This window comes from Protopterus annectens, chromosome 3.part1 (assembly GCF_019279795.1).
Source record: "Protopterus annectens isolate FY-2018-M chromosome 3.part1, PAN1.0, whole genome shotgun sequence".
Taxonomy (NCBI): domain Eukaryota; kingdom Metazoa; phylum Chordata; order Ceratodontiformes; family Protopteridae; genus Protopterus; species Protopterus annectens.
The window spans coordinates 846135890-846159045 of NC_056732.1; the positions used below are offsets into that span (position 1 = coordinate 846135890).

Sequence of the window (23156 nt, forward strand, 5' to 3'; positions counted from 1 at the left end):
ACAAAATGTTCAGTGTCTTTGGGTTAGTTTGAAACATCATCTTTCTTAAATTAGCAGGCAAAACTATATTACATTTGTCACTGGCTAACATACCTAATTTTACTTTTGGTATGTTATGTTGAGTCTCAGGATCGAGTCATAGTTTAATTATGCTCTTTAAATCACAGAGCTGTAATATTGCCTTTATTTGACTGGACATCTCCCTAGCTAGTCCACTGTTTCCAGTACAGAACAAGCTCCACCCTGAGTCTTTTATCCAAGATGTGGTCATGTGTGGAACTGTGAGTAACTAGCTTTTCATCAAAAAGGAAAGAGAATTAAATTATTTTATTATTTCAATTCCGGTTAAATATTTAAGTTGCACTTATAGCGACCTGTGTAGTGATACTTCTTTGTACTTTTCTGCTCTGTTCCATGTTTCAGTCAAAAGATATGTTTGCATTTTTTTAATTCGTTCTGGGGCCTTAATCTTGTATTTCAGTTAGCAGTTGTGGGAAGACTGCATTTCTCCATTATCGTATACTTCTATTCCCATGAGTAGAATTACTTGTAAAATGTTATCCATTTGTATTTTAAATCCTGCTGGGCCATAGTCTTGTAGTTTAATTCACAGTTGCGGCAGGAATGTGTACCATTGATGCCAAATTTGAACCTTAGCCATTTATTATTGCAATTTTTCCATAAACAGTATTACTGGCAAATTTCTGCATAATATGGTGCCTTAAACTGTAGAAGAAGTCCAATAGTGAGAGAGTTGTTTCCGATCCAGTTTGTGCTATGGTCCTTTTATATTCTGCTTATTATTTACTTGCTTAAAGTTTCATTCTGTATCTGCCGCATCGCTGACTAACACATTTAGCTAAAGTTTCTGAAAGAGCTCCATTATTGCCGTTATTTTATTGGATGCCTATCGAGCTAGCCTACTTGTTTCCTGAAAAATGTTCACAATCCTCCCTCCACCCCTTATTGAAGTCTGATTTCCAAAGTTCCTTCTCTCTTTCATTGCTATTGTCTGTTGCATAAACTATTCCTGTACTCTTCCCACCCACTGTTTTCCATAGATCCATGATACTGAGTGCCCACCCAGCAAACCAGTATTGCTCTTGCGTAAACCTAATTTACTACATATTGTCTCTTTCTCCATTTCCTAGAGCTCAACAAAGCTTGGAGTCCTAGCCTGCATTCCAGAAGTGTTTTACCTGTATCCAGTACAATCCAGGCAAATTTAAGTATCTTTGATTGATAAATCACACTTGCTTAAGTTATTTTGAGTGATTGCTACTGTTTCTTGCTTTTGTGTGCATTTCACTGTATTTAAAAAGATGCTCTTCCTGTCATTGTTACTGCTGTTAGACTGTTTTAAAATTGCCTTCAGCAAGGGATGTCAGCTAACTTTTTATTTGGTTTGTAGTAGTATTGCACTTGTGGGTCTCTTCTACTGTGTTTTTACATTAGGAGGACTGGGTTTATTCCTCTTGAGGAAGGAGATGTTTGCCTAGTTTATCTGAGTTGGGAAATACACAAAAGACCTAGTAGTGTAGTCATTTTATTGCCTAGAGGGCCCATTAGTTAGTTTTCTGTTTTTTTTTTTTTCTGGGCTGCTACAAATTTTGCCATTTACATAGGTTAGCAGTACACTGTACAGTAGCAATCACATAGAAAGTCAATTTTCCCTGTAGAACAGTCCATAAAACTGTACCCTGTAAATCAGCAATATAGAACAAATACCTTGTGTGCTGACAAACTTGGAGCAGCTAGTTGGGCATTCAATTGCAATATCTCCAGTTTTAGTAGAATTCAGTATTGTATAAACATTAAAGTTAGTAGAATTTAGTACTGTTTAGCATAATTTGCCTGAATAAAGCACCCTTATTAGTCTGCACCAACAAAGTACCCTTAATAGCCTTCTAACCCTAATATACCACCCCCTTGTAGCTCACCAGTCAAAGGACTGGATAGTATGGATATGCAAGTTCCTAAATTCTCTGGAGCCAGCATAGTGGATATGGGCATCTTGATGCAATGTAACAATTGTTTCATGTTTACTGACAACAACTTAATCCTTAAAGAATCAGACACAGTATGTGAGAGGTATACTTACACAATGGTGAGGCAAAACTATCACAAATTAAGTGCATATCAGGTGCACAACACCCACCTCACACAGCACACAACACATACAGAGACTAAAGTATGCTGAGGCACTTAAAAGCAATTGTCCTAAACAACAAATATCACCTAGACCACCCATTGCCAGAGCTATGCCTCAGCTAGCCCAAAGGCACAGAAAAAATGCCATCTAACACCACATATGTTGTCACTCTCCTTGGAGTCCCAAACACTAAGCCTCTTATCCAAACAAACACACTTCCCAGGACTCTCATCATAGTGGACTGGGCTTGTCTGGAGCCAAGATCCACCAAATCGCACATGCACTCAAGTCATTACACCACAGGTACCAGTATGATTCCATCATAGTCCATGTAGGTGTAAATTACCTGAGATGTACCTCCCCAGACTATATGAAGAGAAATATTATGGAGCTTTCAGACTATGTGTCTCAGGCTGGTATGAACACACTGTTGAGCAGCATATTACCATCACTGAGGATGATGCCACAATATGAGCAAAAAGTATTGATTTTAACAACTGGCTGTCGTTCTGATGTCATTTTAAGGGGATCAGATATTTATCGGTTTTGGAGGACATAGTTAACAGACCACGTTCCTTTGCAAAGGATGGTCTGCAACTTTTCTCTCTAGGCTTTTGAACACTGACTAAAACTTTATCCACCCCCATAGTGCATTTTTTAGGCAATGTCAAATTGGAAAACCTACCAACAAAGCAAATTCAACTCAAATGAACCTCAAGGTGTTACTGCACTTGCTCAATGCCAGGATCTTAAATAAAAAACAATCTACACTTCAAACCTCCCTCACACTTGAGAACATAGACATCTGTGCAATTACAGAGACATAGTTTAAAGTAGCAGAGATTACCCCACCAGTGTAAGGTTTCAGTGCCTTCCACATTTGTAGACTAGTAGCTGCACAGACAAGGGCTAAAGGTGGAGGTGTCTCAGTATAGCATCAATAACAACCATACCTCTAGGATGGTCAAACAGGATAACATGCTGGAGTTTCTCCAGATGCAGATCACCATAGACAAAATCCCATACCATATCATAGCCAGATATAGGTTACCTTTCATTCCCCAAAAAGCTTACAATATATACTTGGACCTACTGGAGACACTTACCATTCAACCTAACACCCTACTCATGGAAAACTTTAATTACCCTTCTACAGATTAGGAATCCTGCATGGCTCAAATCTACAGGTACAGAAATTCCTGGACTTCATAAATAAAAACATCCTTGACCAAATAGTGTACATGCCCACTAGAGGTTCCAACATATTGGATCTTGTGCTCACAAATATGGAGGAACACTACACCCCCCCCAATGTTTCATCCTCCCTGTTAAGGTCCAACCATAAAATTATCTGGAAAATCAAAATCAACTCCATAATCTCATTAAAACAAGTACCAGTAATTATTCTAAAGACTAATTACCTTTTTTTAAGTGATGGTTTGTCAAAATTCAGTGCCCCTTCAAACCCCAAGAACACAACAACCTATGCTGAATTGCTCTCAGAAACTCAGTACAAATATGTAAATGGCCGCATAGAGGCTGCTGTACCTATGTGAAGTAAGCCCAGGGCAAACTCCAGAAGCAATCCACTCTAGTGGCATCTCATATTAAACAGGATATACAACAAAAGGAAAAAAAAAAAAAAAAAAACAACATGAAAAAATCAGGAAGAGCAATTCCCACAAAGATAAAAACTCCCTCAAACTAAATAGCAATGAAGATGGCTAATTAGGTCAAGCAAAGATAACCATAATGCCTTTTACAGCTATGTCAAAAATCTAAAGGGCAGCACACAGCAATGTGCTGAACTGTTGGTTAATGGTGCCACATTCACACACTTTGGCAATATAGCAAACCTGTTAGTGGACAAATTCAGTTTCAACTTTATCCCCCTCTCACCCCCAGTCATTCTCAAAAGATAACCTCAGACATAACTATTCAGTTATAACTAAGAAGCATATACTAGCTGCACTCAATAGAACCAGGAACATGGCCTCAGTGGCTCCCAATAATATCCCAGGATGCCTCCTGAACATTCTAAAATGTAACTTATCAGAACCCCTGGAGTCATTATTTAACTATAGTCTTAAAAAAAACCTTTGTACCACATGACTGGAGGACTATAATCATCATCCCCCTTCATAAGGGAGGACCTTCAACAGATCCCGGAAACTTCAGACCCATTAGACTGACTAGCCTTATTAGCAAAGTCATGGAAATAATTCTCTCGGAAATTATCAGCAAGGACACAGGAGACCTCCAGACACTAGATCCATCCCAGTTTGGCTTTGTTAAGAGAAGGTCAAGCTTCCTGAATCTGGTGGACTTCTATGAAAAGGTCACTAAGGCAATGGAAGAGGGTAAAATGGTACACACTGCCTACCTAGATGTAGCTAAAACATTAAATACAATACCCCTCTCGGGCATTGTCAGCAAACTTACAGAACTAGGTATAACCCCCCTTTATAATGCACTTAATAACTAGCTGGCTCACTGATAGGATTTTGGAGGACAGAATTGATAAGACCACCTCCAGAAAGAGGATGGTCACTAGTGGAGTCCTCAAAGGCTCTGTGCTAGACCCACTCATCTTTGACATCTACTTCTCAGATGTCAAAGCCAATGTCAAAGGCCTCTGGCTAACCAAGTTTGCTGATGATTGTAAACTGGGAGCAGTCACTGAATTCCCCTAAGATGAGAACACCCTTCAGGAAGACATAACACATACAGACAAAGTCATGGTGCCAAAGCCAAGGCTTAAAACTCAATAGGAAGAAATGCATTATAGTACCTTTTGGGAAGTGTGCCACCCTGGATAACTATGTCATCAACAAAACATCTTTAAAAACTGATTCACTAGTCAGAGATCTGGAAACTCATGTAGAATGTAACCTAGCCTCGACCAACATGTGTCCAAGGTAGTAAGAAAATTCTTCTATGTTTCTCAACTTATAAGCGAGGGCATAGCATCTAGGTCCATAGAAGACATCATAATAGTGTACTCAGCCCTCATCAGACCCATCATAGAGTATAAAGCTCCCTATGGTATGTACCTGACCAGACACATGAGTAACTAGCATGTCCACAAATGCTCCATACAAAAAGAATACAGGAAGCAAACACAATGCTTTATGCTAATCGCCTCAAATCCCTGTCTTTTTACTCAGTATCATACAGACTTCTGAGAGGTGATCTTTGCCTGACATGCAAGGTATCCCTGGACCCTATTTTGATGAACCTTCTGCACATCCATAAAACAACCATCAGAACTATTAGATAAAAAGACCTTCATTTTGCTTGCAACATAATTAGGACATGGTGGAGAGTCAGATGTGTTTCTTAGGGAATTCCCATTATATGGAATAGGCTCCTATCCATGTAAAGCAGAGTTCCTCCCTATCCCTATTTAAGTGCAACTTGGACAAATGGATGGGTAATTAAGAATTCACCCTTGGTCTGCCACATATGTCTCTGATGTACAGACGCAGTCAGTAAATAACCCCCTATATAAATCAAATTTGTGGGTCATATTTGGGTTGTATGGCTAGGCTTATAAGGGCCCTAGTGGTTGTCAGCCTAGTATATAACTACAAACCTATGAACATAATTATGATCTTCCCATTTAATTAACAGAAAATGTTCGGCTATGAAGCTTTGGAGCTTGTGTTTCAGGGTAACACCAGTTTGAGCTAACAAACTATCTTTATCATAGTTCTGACATTCAGTCTTTTCTACATCTATAAAGGCTTTTAAATGTTTGGCAATTAAGTGGCTGAGAGGATTCTGGCTCCATTACTCTGGTCCCATCCCTTCTAGTGGGGATACAATTAGAAGGCCATGAGGTATGCCTTGAGATCTTCCTCAGTGGTGATTTGCTTATGAGGTAGAACTGAAACTGATATTGCTGTGTCCATGGCAACTGATAGCAGCCTTTGTTTTGCAGCAGCAATAGTCCAAATCAGTCTCTGAACAGTTGCCACCTTTGTACAGCAAGAAACCCAAACATATTCCACAAAACTCCATGCCCACACCACAAGACTGCTGTTCTCTGTAACTGAGGACTATTTGCTTAGCTAATGCTGTTTCAGGCAGTGAAGGGTATAACTCAAAATCCTTTTTGGCATTGTAAAGCCAGCAACCATCAATATGGTATAAAGTAAATTAGCAGAAATAACAAAATAGTTGTCCTTTTCAACCTATTGACCAAATGTATGAGAATATGGCCTGTAAGAATTGATAATACTGTGCTGTACCGTAATTAGCTGGAAACACTGTATGCCATGAGACTGAGAAACTAAAGTGTTAATTACCCAAGCTCATGCTGAACCGGTGCCAGTATCTCCTTTATGGACCAAGTCTTGTGCACTTTTCGGAAGGAATTTTCCAAACACTGTAGTTTATTGAATAAGGTTTTATTAGATGTTTACAATATTCAAATACTGTCTCCATTAACAGTACTGATAAACAATTCAAGTTGCTGTACATCATTCTGATTGTCCTGACCAACGTAAACTGATATAGTCTCTAGATGACCTGTTTTCTGTACCCAGGCTCGAGTGTTAGACATCTTCTCTGAAGTAACAGGTTAAATGAACTTACTAACCTTAACTGCCCTGAACATAGCATATTCTATTGCTTTAGTCTAGTAAATTTCCTTATTTACTTTTTTAACCTTGGTCTCAGGCTTTGTATGTGCTTTATTAAGGAACATTCTGCAGCTGATCTTTTCCTTGAGAAAGGAACATTCTGTCTACACACTTTATGCTTATCTTTTCCTCTTTAATAAACTGTCTTCCATGCTTGGCCAGCAAGGTTATTTTCCTTTCTGCTTAATTGTCTTTTATGCATAAATGAAACACAATTTATTTTACCCTTTAGCCTGTGTAATGTCCAGTAACTGGAAATCCCTAATCTAACATGTCCATAAATGATGTTTAATATTTATTATACTACATAGTTCAGGCATGTTTGCAAGTGAAAACAAAATGACTCACTAGTAGTATACAGCTGTGCTATTAGTCATACAGTCATACAACATGTAAGTCAGGTTGCATTGTGTGCGTGTATACATGCCATATTAACTGATGTTATTTCTGCTGAAAATATATTGCTTGGATATTACTATCTAGTAAAGAAATCCCTTTGTATCTTGCAATAAAGTACAATTAAAGAGCAAACTGCATTTTAAGTATAAACAGTACAGATAAATCTAGCCAAACAACAACTGTAAGACAATATAACTAAATAATTTGAATATTTGTACCTGATAAGAACCTGCATCTGCAAGCTCAACCATTGCACCTATTTGTTTCAACTTCTGTACGGTTATGTCAAGCATCTGATTAATTTCTCCTCGCAGCTGGGAATTGCTGGAATCACTTTGAATGGCTATCCAGTCACTGAGCGTCTGAAGAATATTAAAAATAAAAGTTTGTGGGTTATGCACGAAAGATCCAAATATGTAAAATGACTTCATTACAAATAAAAATGTGGCCATGTAAAAACAATTACAAAGTACATATTGTATGTACTTCTGTAACAACACTGACTTAAAACAGGCATAAAGCAGAAAAACTGTCTGGCCATTCATTCATTCATTCATTCATTCATTCATTCATTCATTCATTTTATTAAATATGTGAATGACCTTCTTCATCAAAGACTCTACCCAAATACAAGACAAATCAAAACATTAGACCCTGATGCAAAATAATTCCAAAGCTGTTTCAATAAAATCAGCCTAACAGAATTACATGAAAGTAAGCATAGTACAAAAAATCATAAGCAAAGTCAAATCATTTAAGGATGTAAAATTACTAATCTGAATGCTAACTTTAAAGTATAAAATGGTTTTACTTTATGGGCTACTGCCATTTGATTTATTTTTTATTTCAAATAGTTTGACTGGGTCACTGGTGTCCATTTTTGGCCACAGCCTGATTACAAAATAATAGAACTATCACTGTAAACACTTAGAACAGTACAGAACAATGTATGATACTGTATAATAAAAAGAAATGTACTTATGTGTAACAGGCTATGTTTAATACATGGGATGAAGTTGAACATTTCAGGAATTTTCCATAGAAGTCTGAAAAAGCAAAGTTTATTACTGGCAGTATGTGTGCTTTGTAAATTGGATACTATTCACAGCTTACTTTGTAGTGGTGATGGGGGGGGGGGGGTGTACACAACAGAATTTGGAGTCATTTTGACCGTAGATACAACACTGATGGATTTTGTGTAGGTATCAGGGTTAATATGGGCAAAATTAGATTTGGCTTGATAGTTGAACTGTACTTTCTTAGAGGATTAGTTTAATTGTTGCACAAGAAATTGATGGCTTTGTTGAAGAGTTTAGGTAAGGTTACCTCATCAGCGATATTAGATGGCTTTATGTGTTACATCAGTTAGCAAAGAGTTTTATATCCTTGGTTGTGCAACTAGGAAAGCTTCTAATGCAGAGCCAAGTATTAGTCAGAGGAGTTCTAGGGGTAATTCATGAAATTAATTAATTAATTTATTTATTTACATTTGTTGACCAGGCATGTCCAAATGGGAAGTCTATTTTCAGTGGAGCTCTGAGAAGAACAGTTTTAGAAGGAATATAATATAAAAAAGCAATACTAAGAACATCTTTGAGTCACATAACTCTCAGCCCTTAGGACAAGACGTCCAGACAAAGCCAAAAATAATAAGGGGACAAAGGTAAAAAAATCAGGGACACATTTTAAATATTCTTCTTAAAAAGTTGTCAGAATGACAGGATTTGCATTAGCATGTATTTTCCAAGGTTATGTAGTCTGAAATTGAAATGTCTTGTCATTTTTTAATCCTCAATGATTTGCCAGGAAACTGCAACATTTATGAGAAGCAGACCAAAAATATGAGCCAAAAATCTGGACAATCTGTGAAATTCTTAACATCTGGAGGTAGGCATTATGAGAGAGCATGTAATACAAATCAGAGCAGTGCAAAATGAGACAATAATGTTTATTGTATATAGAAGGGAGTTACCAAGCAAGGAAGCTGGAAACATAGGGCCTGAGGGCATATGCTCTCCATTTTAAACATATACTTATATGTGGCTTCCATGGCCCCATGAAAAACAGTGCAATAAGGTCCTATCTGCATCTGCATCCTATTGGCTGCCTGACACCTAGCACTGCCATTGTTTGATTGCACTGATGATGGGAGATTTGCCTTCATTACTATAGAATAATTAAGATTGTCCTGCTTACAATATGTTATTTAGTGTCCCAGTCACAAGTGACCAGGTCTGTGCTGCCCAGCCATTGCAGTTTGTTCTATTTCATCTCAACTCTTCCTGGCTATGTACCTGCTCTATAACCTAACCCCTTCCTTCTCCTTATATTATAACTAAATTCCTATGCTTTTTACTACTAGTGACTGATGATACTTTCTTCATATTTATTATATTTTTTCTTTCATCACTTGTTGATACTGGCACAATAATGCTGATTAATTTATCTCTGTTTTTACCACTCTGAATTCATCTGGCAACCAACTAAATTCCTGCTTTTATGTATATATTCCGTATATGTTACTGTCATCAAACCAACTAAATTCCTGACTTATGTTTATATTCTGTATATATTACTGTAACCACTATGTGTAACACTGTTTCTACTTCTGTACCAATTAATATTTATTTTTTTTTTTGCATCTATGTTCTTGTCGGAGCTTTTCTCCCCGGGCCTCCACCGAAAATGGGCTCTTTTAGGCCCGTGGACTTTCCCGGTAAACAAATGCAATAAATAAATACATTTTTTGGATAGCTTTCAGATAACTGATGGCCACAGCAGCCATATGTGTTAAATCACTGGAGGTGAACAGCAGTTACTAAAGTGAATTAAAGTGTTAACTAAGGCCAAGACTGATACTCATAGTTCGAAAGTAAAACAATGAAAAATAAATCTCAGTGAAGCTTATCAGAGGACAGAGGAAAATGTGGACTGCAGATAATTAAATTCCACAACATCAAACAGAGAAAAGCAACAACAGCATATAACATAGGCACAAAGGTATCACATGCACATACACAGGTGAGTAGAGAAGGATGCTGAGTGGGTCAGGTCTAGTTTATTTAATGGCTAAAAAAGAAATTAATTTTAAATTATTGGGGAATATTATTTATTGGCTCTTGCCTTATCTTCTAAAAAGTTCCAAAAACAGCAAGAGTGAATTAATTACAAGTCTTGCTCTAATGTGTGGCATACTTTCAACATCCTTTTTGTTTACACCAGATGAAAATTAATCTAGTTGTTTAACAAAAAAGAATTTCTGCATGTATACCGTATGACTCATTATGTGCAGAGGATCGAGACAAAGCAAATTAAGTCCAACATGGCATCATGAGATTTGGAATATGGTCAGATCACAAGAAAAATGGCATCTTCAGTCTTTTGGCTTTTCCCGGTTAGGGGTCACCACAGTGGAACTCTGGTCCGCTCATGATTGGCAGTGGATTTTATGGTGCCGAGTTGCCAGCCCGATGCCCAACCTTCAACGAAGGCACGCCCATTCACGCTCACACCTACCTGCATGTCTTTAACGTTACTCGACCGCGGGGAGAACATGCAGACTCCACACAGAAGGTGCTCCAGCTGAGAATCGAACGGGAGAACCTCTTGCTGTGAGGTGACAATGCTAACCGCTGCACCACCGTGGCAGCAAAAATAACATCTTCAGTAAATGTGTTCTGGTAGACACACACTGCCTAAATTTTGCAGGTTTATGACATTTACTAAAAATGGCATCTTCTGTAAATGTCATAAATCTGCAAAATGAACTGTAGCCTTTGAACAAGACACCTGAGATAGCTTGAAAAAGTACAGAAAGTTCCTGAAAAAAACATTCAGTTGAAAAACCTAAACTGTTTTCTGTGTCTTAAACTCTACTTATACAATATTTGAGCCTGTTCTACCTGAAAGTCCCTGCCAGGAATGTATCACTGGGGAAGCATACTTTAGGGAACAAGTACCTAAAAATATGAGAGCAATAAGATACATTATGTGACTCCTTCCACAATCTGTAAAAGTCATCAACATGGGGTTCTGACCCCCCAAGCTTCTTGAAGACCAATAAGTTTTCAGCTTTGACAGTTAAATCCACAAATCTATAATCCTATTTTTAGTTTATTAGATAGCATCCTAACAAGAATTTACTGCATTTATTTAGAAAAGGGTATAAGTACAGTTATTGCATTAACTATGGATTGCACTGTTTAGATTGAAATTGTTAAAATTAATCTTTGTTAATACATGGCAGCAATGTTTGTTTTGACTATATCACAAGAGTGTCTGCTGCCAGGGTTATATATTTCTTTTTTTACTTAATGTTTTTACATTTATATACTTTTTTAACTGATAATATTATTACAACTATTTAATATTGCAGGTTTTACAATATTTATATTTATTTTTGGGATTTTAAAAGTTTTCTGTCTGCAAAAACATGTTTTGTTCTTAATTGATTAATAGATACTGATAAGATGTTTTAATTAACTACACTATTTAAATGTTGGTGGTTTCATCGTTTATGTTTTCGAAGAAGTCCCAAGCTATGATAGGGACGAAAGTGCTCAATCATAGGTCTTTTTAACAAATAAACATTTTATTGGGTATTAATACCATGGTTGTTGGTCATTGCATATCTGTCTGATAGTAGGTGGGCTTACTTTGGAATATCAAGAAAAAGTACATTGTATTGAGGTTGAGGAAGATGTAGAAAGTTGTGAGTATGTCTTAGAATTTTACTGGAGGGAAAAACTTGTCACAGCAGAAGTACTGACAGTAGAAATGCCAGTAAGGACAAAGGAATAGAAGACAGCAGGAAAAATAGACTGAGAATATGCTTTGTTGAGATATATAGGGGTAATGTAGGTGTGTAAAGGCCAAGGTAGTCTAACCTGGGGATGTGCAAGAGCAGAACCAAGTGTTTTTAAAGTGTTGTTTTAGCAAGTTTTTGAACCTAGAGGATTCTTGTGTGATGGTGGTAGGGATATAATTCCAGATTTTAGAGATACAGTTTGAGTATAAAGACAGATCTGAAGAGTAATGGGATTTACTTTTAGTTAATAGGGACTTGTCCATGGAGTGTAATGATTGTGTAAGGGTATAGGGTAATACAAGACTTGGACTGTGGAACAGTTTTGAGGTTTATAGATTATATTATGAACAGTTGCTAACTGGATAATAGAGATTGTGAGGAAGTTCTAGCCAACTTAATTGTTTTAAGGCTAGGCAGTGGTGGGATTTAGTAGATTGGTTTGTTATGAATTTAGCTATCTTGTTATAGCATTGTTAAGTTTTTGTTGTTAATAATTGCTGAAGGTTGATATAGACGCAACAGTGTACAGTAGTGATGGTATAATATATGCAGAGGCTACTGGTTTTTGGCATTGCTAGCTAAAAAGTGTTTGCCACAATATTAGGAGTCCAATTTTTCTGTGGGTTTTCTTGAGAGCTTGTTGCATCTGAATATCAGACTTTACATATTTATCTGTAGTGATACCAAGTACTTTATGTGAGACAGAGGTTCAATAACAGTATTGTTTGATGAGATGATGGAGAAGTTATTTTATGTACAGGCTGAAGATTTTGGTGTAAAAAGACAATTACTTGGTTTTCTTGGCATTTTCCAGGGGACGAGAAATGATGAGCCAGGTTTCTATAGCAGAAAAAGATTTTTTTTTTCCTGAAGTTCTTGGTGGAACTTAGTTGAGGATATCTGTACAATATCATCAGCATACTGAATGACAGCTGTGTTATTAATAGCAGCATAGAGGTAATTAATTAAAATGTTCAGGGGGTATGGGGCCCAAGTCAGTGCCTTGTGGCACTCTGACTGAGATGGCCAAGAATGGTGATTGTTCTTTTTTCTACCATTTTACTGCCTGTAGCCTGTGAGAAAAGTAGCTATGGAACCAGGAGGGGGAAGAGGGTGTCAAGGCCTAGTTAGGATAGTCGATGGAGAAGAATCTGATGGAGTTTTGGATGATTTGGATTTTAAAAGGTTTAGTGACCATGAAAAGAAGAGACTATACGTTAATAAATATACTGCAAGTAGAAACAGTGAAAAAGAATAAAAGACTATTATGGCATTGTTTGCCTGATACATAAAACAGTGAATCATAAAATGCCACGTTGAAGTTTTCTTTGCTTATATCACTTCACTTACTTAATAACAGCAAGGAAATCAGCACTAAGTGAGGGCTGCAGCACATATTAAGAAATAAAATACAATGTTCAGTCCATCCAATAACAGTGTGCAAACAAATGATTTAGCCAAACATTGACTATCAGGACTGAGGATGTAACCATTAGAAGTAAGAAGGCACACTGTAACAAAAGTAAACTAGAGACACAAACAATAATCACAGTCAGATTTAAAGAGTAAACAGAATACCGGCAAAACATTTTCATTTAAGGAGAATGGAACCACTGCAAAGAGTACAACAATGTTTCGTGACATGAAGTGGGGCAGGGTGCAACAGAGAATGCACAAATAAATTAACTGAGAGCTTGGTATAAATATACAAAACTGGCAGTGTTTGCACTTACTTAGAAAGGGACAGGCAGAATCAAGTCCTGAGAGAAAGTACTATGGAGAAATTGGAAGTAAAGACTACAAATGTACAGGCAAGCCAAATAAGAGAATACAGTTATTAGTTGCAATCATTTGCTAGAGTGAAGCACACATGGAGTTGAGTGTGCCCATCCCCACCCCTCACCCCATCAGTTTCTACTAAATCACAGCAGCAGCACCAACTGTAGTGTGTGTCTAGCAAGGCTAACAGGATGAGTGGAATACAATAACAATTATTAATCATTTTATGAATGATAAACCAGTACAAAGAGCTGTGTATCATTGGGCTATAACTAAACTTTATAAAATATGAAAGAATCTGGTATGAGGGACTGTAAATAAAAGGGATGAATAAAGTGGAAGAAAGCATCTGTGTTAGTTATGACATCATGAACAGAAGATTCTTTCATGTACTTGCAATATACAAAACATTTATTCAAACAAAAAAAAAATGCAAAGGGAATGCTTAACAGTCTGTTCATTGTTTATCAAGCTGTTATTTATAATGAAAAAACATTGGTATCCCTTTATCCAAACAGACTTTGTCTTTAGTATACTGAACTTATTTAACTGAAAATGATTTTGGTTTGTATCACTAGGAATGCAGTACATCTATAAATGATTGTGGGGGCCTGAGAGGTACCTCAGAGTATTATTATTATTATTATTATTATTATTATTATTATTAATAATAATAATAATAATAATAATAATAATAATAATAATAATATTCAGAAAATGTATAAAATTCTGCTTAAGCCCTATAGGTAACAATAACATTACCAAAATCAAACCACAGTACTAATGTTTATGTTAAGCTTACTTTCTTTTCTATTTTACAAGAGGTTAACATATTATTTATGCAACTGTTTATTTATTTATTTTTATCTATGCTTTTGCTCTTTAGGATCCGACAACAGAGGTAGGGAGGGGCTGGTGTTATGAGTCAGAATAATTACAGAGGTTGATGAGTCATAGTTACCAGTTATTGGCAGGAAAACAGGGTTTATTGCTGTTAATCTACAGATGAATGATTTCTCAACCCAAGTTCTGCAATGCTTGGATACTGTAACGTACTCCAAGGGAATGGGTTTAGAAACTTTACAGGCAGGTATGGAAAGAACTGATCATTCCCATAATGTAATTTCTATTTCTTTACCAGTTAAAATATCACAAGACAGAAGAGTGCAGATACCATAGTTTCCTCTACTTTGCAAACACAAACAGCTCATTGCTGGGAATGAGAACTGTTACAGAAGGAACACTGTGAGAATAAAATACTGAGTATCTGAAATACATTGAGATATCAAAACACTACTGAATTGCCACACATGTTGAACTGATGAGTCTTGCTTTGCTTTTCCTTTCCCGATGTGAGAAAGATTCCTCCAGACAGCTTCAAATTTGGCTAGATGTGCCTAACCTGTCAAAAGTATGATTAAGAGACATCAAAAATGTTATCACTGATCTGTGCTGAACGTTACAGCTGACTTGGTCTTCAGACATTTGTGTGAAGCAAGTGAGCAACGGTAAGAAGTAAGTAAAGGACAGTTTGTGCGAATGTTACACTGGGACAGATAAGTGATTACAGATAAGTGGAGGGGGTTTATGTGCAAGTGTGTGTGTTTTAGGGTTAGGTAAGGGGATAGATGTAGAGAGAGAGAGAGAGAGACAGTGTGTGTGTGTGTGTGTGTGTGTGTGTGTGTGTGTGTGTGTGTGTGTGTGTGTGTGTGTGTGTTTTAGAGTTAGGGTAAGGGTTAGGTAAGGGGATAGATTTAGAGAAAGAGAGTGTGTGTGTGTGTGTGTGTGTGTGTGTGTGTGTGTGTGTGTGTGTGTGTGTGTGTGTGTGTGTGTGAATGTTTTAGGGTTAGGGTAAGGGTTAGGTAAGGGGATACATTTAGTATGTGTGGGAGTGTGTGACCCTATGTGGTGAGTGTCTGAGTTGTCTTGTGTAGTGATAGTGTTATGGAAAAGTGTTTTGTAAGGGAAGCTGCATATTAGGGTTAGAGGCAGGGCCATAGTTAGGTTTAGTATTAGCACCTTTGCTCCCTATTCCACCTTAGTAAAGCATACTAACCCTAACCCTGGCCTTGCCCCTATCACTAATGTGCAGCTTCCCTTATAAAAATCCCTTTCCATAACACTGTCACTATTCAGATGAATTTGAGCTCAATGTGTGGTAGGGTTATGGGTAGTACATCGGAAAAGTAGTATGTTTTCGCTATAATGAATGGTTTATGTATTTTAGTCGATGTTTTTAGTGTCTACCATGAAACAGTTTAACCATTCATTACATAATCATGCCAAATACTTGTATAACATTTTACTAAAATCAGAATGTGCACTTCAAAAAAAAGTCATGAAAACATTTAGCCATGGTAAACAATACTCTACAATCTGGTTGTATTTATGTTTTTAAAAGAAAGAGGAAATTCCTTGGTATGAGACATATTTTGTGAATTATCACAAATTGTAAATCACTCTAAGTGAACATTGTAAAAATATTCCTGACCTTTGAATAAACAGAAAATTTGCACTTATGGACTGAAAGTGGAAATGTGATATTTGTTTACATGCTGAAAAGGAAATCTGAACCATCTCTAAGAAATCCCTCACTGATGATAACTACTGCTGTGTGAATTATGCTGGCCAACCTAAATCTTTTTCAGCCATGGTGAGTTAGGGCATTTCAGGATAAACTGTAAGAAAATGTTATTGCAGATTACAGAAAATAGGAGAGTACTGCAGAAACTCCTGCCAAACATTGCGAAAAATATGGAATCACTAACCACTTTTGGAGAGCGTATCCCACTTGGAGAGTCCTCCAATAAGCAGCATGTTATTAAACAAACACATATGTGGTTCGTACATTCTCAGGAGATGTCGTAAATATAGAAAGAAAGAGAGCTAAGTGGGTTCCGGAGAACCAAAGCCAGACATATCTGGATGAGTCTGTTCTCAGCTGTTTCAGAAGGATGGAAAAACATCCAAAGTAGCCCCCTGTCTTTAGACAGCTCAGAGCTATTAATACCTGAAATGGATGATAGTTATATGTGTCTGCTGAAGAAGTAAAAACAGTGACTATAAGGGAAATCTTCCATAAAATGAAAAAAAAAGAAAAGGCAGAAAGGAAAGAGAAAGGTAAATTACAACACAATGATTATTTTCTTAATATCCAGAATCAAGGCTATTGCTGCCCCAATCCTCAAGGTAGGTCTTTCCACTGACCCCATTAATTAGAGAATGATTAGCCACACAATCTTGTTGTGCAAGGTGATGGAGAGATCATCACATAACTTATTCGGACATAAATAGGGAATGTCCCTCTCTATTATCTAAGGTAGATTGTGTATGCTTTTTATGTTTTTTTCTGAGTGGGCTGCTGCCTTGGATGAAGAGTTATCTGTCCTTTCATCTATCCTTCACTTCATACTACCCATCATTTCCAAGTTCTAATCGCTCCTAATTTATTCAACGTTTCACCTCATGTTTTCTTTAAACATAAACTTCTCAACATGCAAGGTAAGGATGTGAAGGATGAACCATAATTACTGGAAAGAGGAGACTGGGAAAAGGTCAATAATATGGAATGAAGGATGAAGCTGTCAGCTGAGAAGAAGGTATACTTGCATTGGATGATGCTGTTATATGTGGTATAGATAAGGAGAAAATGGCTGCTTAATTTGGGGGTAGACTATATCAGGTCTGGTGCTGGATACAGCACGTTAAGCTTAGTTGAAAGCCGTTAATGGAGAAATAGTGCAGTTGTAGAAAAATGTGAACATTGATAGTGGATCTATAACTGAAGAAACATTTAACAGAAGTGGAAAACTCAGTAGCCTTCTCAGTGGTCGTGCTCTGCCATGTGTAAGAAGGGCAATGAAAGCAAGAATTAGTAAAATCAGTGAATGGCGAACATAAAAAACATCAGAAATGCTCAGTCTAGGGATATCAACCTCTTCTGCTACATCAACAGAACAGTTTGGAGGGACAGGTATATATTGTAAAGGATACCACTGCCTTGAACAGACTCTCCATCCACATAAAATAAAGTTCATCCCTGTCCATATTCAAGCACTACTCAGATTTATGGATGGGGAAACAGAAAATGTACTCCATGACTACCTCTTGTATTACTAATAAACAGAGGCAGCTCCTAAATGCTTTATCCCATGCCTGGATCCCCTCAAGCCCCTCAAATTATGCATGGTATGATCCCAGTTATTCATTAGAGGTAATACATAATTATTGACCACGGAATAGGTAAGACCAACCTCTAACCAAATGGGATAGGTTAGTCTGAGCACAAAAAGGGAAATAGTTTCAGCCTAAAATGGCCTGCAAGGGCAACTAGCTTAGTACTTTTGTATGAATCTATAAGAAGCTACAACATGAGATAGTGTGACCCTATGCAAATGAAAATGGAGATCAAAGAATTTACACCAGGTACCATCTCAGCAGAAAGGTTGATTGGAAGAAGATACAGAAAGCTTAACTGGAAAATACATTGCAACAAAAATCTATTTTACTTACATTCAGAGAGAGGGAAGGCACATAGCAGTGAAAGTGCAGAAAGCCCAAAACAGACTACAGATATACAACAAAAGGACAGGAGAAATATAGAGGCTAAAGAAGGAACTGATGAGTAGAAGATGATTTTGTACCAAGCCAAAGGTCTGTGTAACGACATATTGCATAAGTGCTAGTACAATTAAATGTAAACTGCAGCCCTAAGAACAATACAACCTGCATAGGGTAGGGACCAGGATATAATCATATATAGATTCAGTATGTACAGGTGAATAAAGCAAAGGGAGTGAAGGATGGTCATACAGATTTAAGACAGGAAAATACATAATAGAGAAGATTGATGATGAGAAAAAAAAATGAATGGTGAATGGAGATGTTGGCATTGATACTGGAGGAAGAAGTGGAGGAGGGTACACGGTACCTATAATGTGCAAACTACCACAAGCAGGAGGCAAGAATGAGGAAGAACATGGCTAGTAGATGAAGAAACACAAGTAGAACTGTAATTATAGGTGACCTTTACTTTCAGTCAGTGAACCGCTCCAAAACTCGGAGGAGAAAGAATGGATAATGAGAGAATCTCTGGTGGTGGTCTATGTTCAGCTATCAAAAATATAAACACTCGAATGGCTAAATATTGTATAGAAAATATCATTACAGAACATTACCAAACATAAGTAACTGTGAAAAAAAAATTCATTGAATAACCATAGTTGGCCAACAATCGGGAAGTAACTTGATGCATAAGGTAAGTGAAGGAAACCTTTTAAATTTGCTCTATTTCTCACTGTAGTGCAATCTCAGAGTTAGTATATATAGTTGAGGGGGTGGGGGGAGCACAGCCCCCATTATGGTTAGTTGTGTTCGTGATGTTGAGCAACTAAGTCAAAGTCAAAGTAAACGTTATTGTCATTTAGAACTACACACGTGCAGTCTAAACAAAATTTTGTGTAAAAGTTCAATTCTTGAGATTACAAAGGGAAGTGAAACAACAACACATACAAAAAGAGGAATAAATATAACTCACAAATACAATACTACTCCCAATACACACAAGAAAGAGCAGAGACATTTACCAACACTCATATACAAAAAGAATACCCTCCCCTGAGTTAAATTAACTACCCGATTTAAAGTAATGCAGTCTAATATTGCACATTAGTGGGTTAAATAATACTGACTATGGATATAATAAATAAACATTGCACTTACCTGGAATATATACAAGTATATATTGCACAAATAAATAAAAATTGACTTATTATGTGTCCGGACCCCTGGGACTAGTGCCTGAGTTCAGAAGTCTAATCACTGTAGGGTAGAAATTGTTATTGAATCTTTAGTCCTGCAGTGGATGCTGTGATATCTCCTGCCCAATGCCAGATGCTTCAACAGTCCATGCACAGGATGCGTGTTGTCCTGTATTATTTTGGAGGCCTGTCAGATACCTGAAAACCCACAACCGTGAAAACCACAATCACGACCATACACATATACACACCACTACACAAACACACATAGACCTACCTAACTACACTACAACAAACAAAACAACACACGCATACACAACATAACATATAAACACACCTACTCCTGCACTCCCCGTGTGGGGGGCTGTGCCCCCTACACCCCCCCTCTTATATATACTAACTCCGAGGTTGCACTAAACACACAAACATACAAAAACCACCACTACACACTCACACACACTAAAATCCCTACCCAATACCCTTACGTAAATACCACTTACCTGAATCCCCAGCTAAATCCACAAACTGCACCTCACGTCATGAACGTGACACCATGACAGCAGATTTGAGCCACATCTCCCAACTGTATTGAATTACTCATTTTTTACTGAGTTTTGGGGTACAAATAATGGGGTGCCACGATTCTCGAGTGGGAACGGACTGGACCTTTATTTTATTCTGCTTTCTGCATTCTGCTGTTCAAATGCAAATGGACCTCGGTTGTTCAAACAGGAACAGACCTTTATTTTATTCTGAAGGACCTGTTCAAGGCAAATGGACCTTTATTGTGGGGTTGGCTGTATTTTATTCTGAAGGAGCAGAACGGACCTTTATTTTATTGAATTAAGGAATGTTTACTTTAGTCTGAAACAGGGAAACAGCATTTAGTGGTACTTAGTGCGTATTATCGCAACCAGAATTTCCTAGTCACATAATTCATTATGTTTGGATGGAAATATTATAGTTAACTTGAAAAGGGTTTGTAAAGTAGTAATTATTACTGCATGCTTTTAAACCCTTTCAGTGCACTTTGTAAGATGTATGCAATTGCAAATCATGCGTCTTACAAATTGTTGCTTTGTCGATTTTTTTAACATCTGTTTAGCTCTTCATAGTAAGAGATGTGTTAGGGACGTATTCTGCCTTTGTAGTACCCGGCAGTGAGATTCAGTATTTTAGGAAGTTGCCGGGTTAACAAAGACTTGTTTAAATTGTGTTATGCATTTTTTGAATAAAATTAAGTCTGAAAGTCAGCTGTATGTCACTATATAGTGAACACAGTCCCCTGTGATTTGTTTGAAATCCACAAATGTAATGCAGAACAAACCAAAAAATATGAGGCAAAAATATGGACGGTTGAGAGGTAATAACTACAGATGTGATGAATTGGGTGTCGGGTCACATTAACTTGTTTGCAACTGGTGTGAGTACGCATCTGTGATATGGTGACTTGTCAGGAAGCAATATTTTTTGGGAGTTTTAATCTTCACTGTTACCAGATGCAAAAACAAGCCAAAATATTAAACATCAGAATGTTTTTGTGTGAAAGACGATTCATATCATTTGTCAATAAAATGCAATGAAGTGTGCAAACCATGATCCTACAGTATGCATTTATTTTTGATACATTTTCATATTAATTTGTATATTACTACTCCTGTTTCCTTGCTGGTGCTATACTGAAAACATCTGCAGAAATCATTGGGTTTGAAGCGATAATGGAAAACACTGGACATTGTGTAACTAAAAATCTAGAATACCAGTTGATGTAGTTATGCAGAAAGTCCAGTCCAGTGCTCTCCATTATCAACTGAAATGGTTGCTGCCACTACATGTGATAAATTAAAGAAGTCTGCCGTTATTCTTCTTCCAGTGTCCTAAACAATGTGAGAGAATACTAATTAAGTACACAACCCTTTTCAGAAATACCCATTTAGTTTATGGTAGGGGTGTGTGTGTGTGTGTGTGTGTGTGTGTGTGTGTGTGTGTGTGTGTGTGTGTGTGTGAGTGTGTGAGTGTGAGTGTGTGTGTGTGTGTGTGTGTGTGTGTGTGTGTGTGTGTGTGTGTGTGTGTGTGTGTGTCTAAGTGTGTGTGTGTGTGTGTGTGTGTGTGTGTGTGTGTGTGTGTGTGTGTGTGTGTGTGTGTGTATGTGTGTGTTGAATTCATTAAATAATGACAGGCATTTGAATTTCAGACTTCATATTCTTCAGAAAATAAATGGTAATGCAAACTTTTATTCTAGCAGTTTTCTAAGCTTATAAGATCAGTATTTGAAATTTGTCCCTATTTTGGGGCTGTATTCCCCCATTATTGGCTTTGTCCAGTTTTTTGTGCTAAGAGTTGAGAGCTATGGTGACAAATGAAAACTGAATTTGTATTCCCCCATTATTGGCTTTGTCCAGGTTTTTTGTGCTAAGAGGTTGAGACCTACAGTGAGAAGTGAGAATTGAATTCACCAAATGATAGCCATTTAAGTTTCAGTCTTCCTATCTTTCAAGAAACTGATGATTTGGCATAGTGGTATGTTGCTCTGTTTGTAGTGCACAGGGTCTTGGATTCAAGACTTGCCAGTGAAATGCATGGTGGTAACACATTTTATTCTAGCAACTTTCCAAAATTATACAGGCAATGTTTAAAATGTGTCCCCATTTTTTGGCCTTTTGTCTACCCCCAAAAAAACCTGAAATTAAAAATAAGTGTGAGATGAGAAGCTGTGCAAGATGCCTATGGCTTACACTACTGTCATTCTGTTTACAGCGTGGGTGTGGAAGTAGACCTTTATGATGGAAATGTTCTGAATTGGGAAGTTTTGTCATTATTGGTTCATGCATTTTGTTTCATTGCCTACAGCCTACTGGAATAATGTTCAAACAATAAATTTAAAATGTGCTTTGTCTAACAAGTGTGCTGTATTATACAAGGAATATAATTTAATAAAGTTGGGAAGGTGTATCAAAGAACACATGCATGTTTCTTGTTTTGTGTGCAAGGGACCAATGATTTGAAAACAGCCCAAAGGTAATCTTTATCCACCACTGGCCAGATGCATTTTCTTTGCATGTGGTATGGGTTTCAATGCTGTTTCAATGAATGTGAGTTTCAAGGGCAGATAATTTTAATGCTAAGTCTATTTTCATTGTGAGACAGTGTTGCTTTGTTTAGCAGATGTCTTAGTGTTTTTGCATTGGGCTGTAAAATGTAAAAATAAGAGACAAATAATCTTTGTAGAAGTAAGTAGTATGCACACATTAGTGTTTATGGTAAATGGGGCAAAATAGCCAGGTAATGGGACATTGGAATGGCTGCAGGTAGACTCTGGTGCCATATTTTGGTTGCCTGTTCTTCAGTTTGCATTTGAAGATTGGCATCCCACAATTCCATTGGAGTGGGTGGGGTTACATAATTACATATGCACATTTTATGTTAATCAGCATACAGATTTGTACCTATTTTTCATGGGCCTTGACCAGATTTTTGATGTTTCCAGTTGTGAGGTATGAGCTGCACTGGCACCACCACATTAAATGCAGAGCTGAATTCTATGAACAGCATCCTCACATAGTTGTCTTTACCCTCTAAATGCTAAAGGGAGATGTGTAGTGCTGCTGATATGG

General features: G+C 37.2%; 1 protein-coding gene across 3 annotated transcripts in view; it reads right to left on the reverse strand.

The window, feature by feature from the left end:
• LOC122798297 (beta-Ala-His dipeptidase-like) overlaps nucleotides 1-23156 on the reverse strand; it is a 1272900-nt gene that overhangs the window by 748726 nt on the left and 501018 nt on the right. For all 3 annotated transcript variants that reach the window (XM_044067120.1, XM_044067119.1, XM_044067121.1), the window contains exon 3: nucleotides 7416-7559. In XM_044067120.1, coding sequence (XP_043923055.1) covers nucleotides 7416-7559 — 144 coding nt within the window. The remainder of the gene's footprint in view (nucleotides 1-7415; nucleotides 7560-23156) is intronic.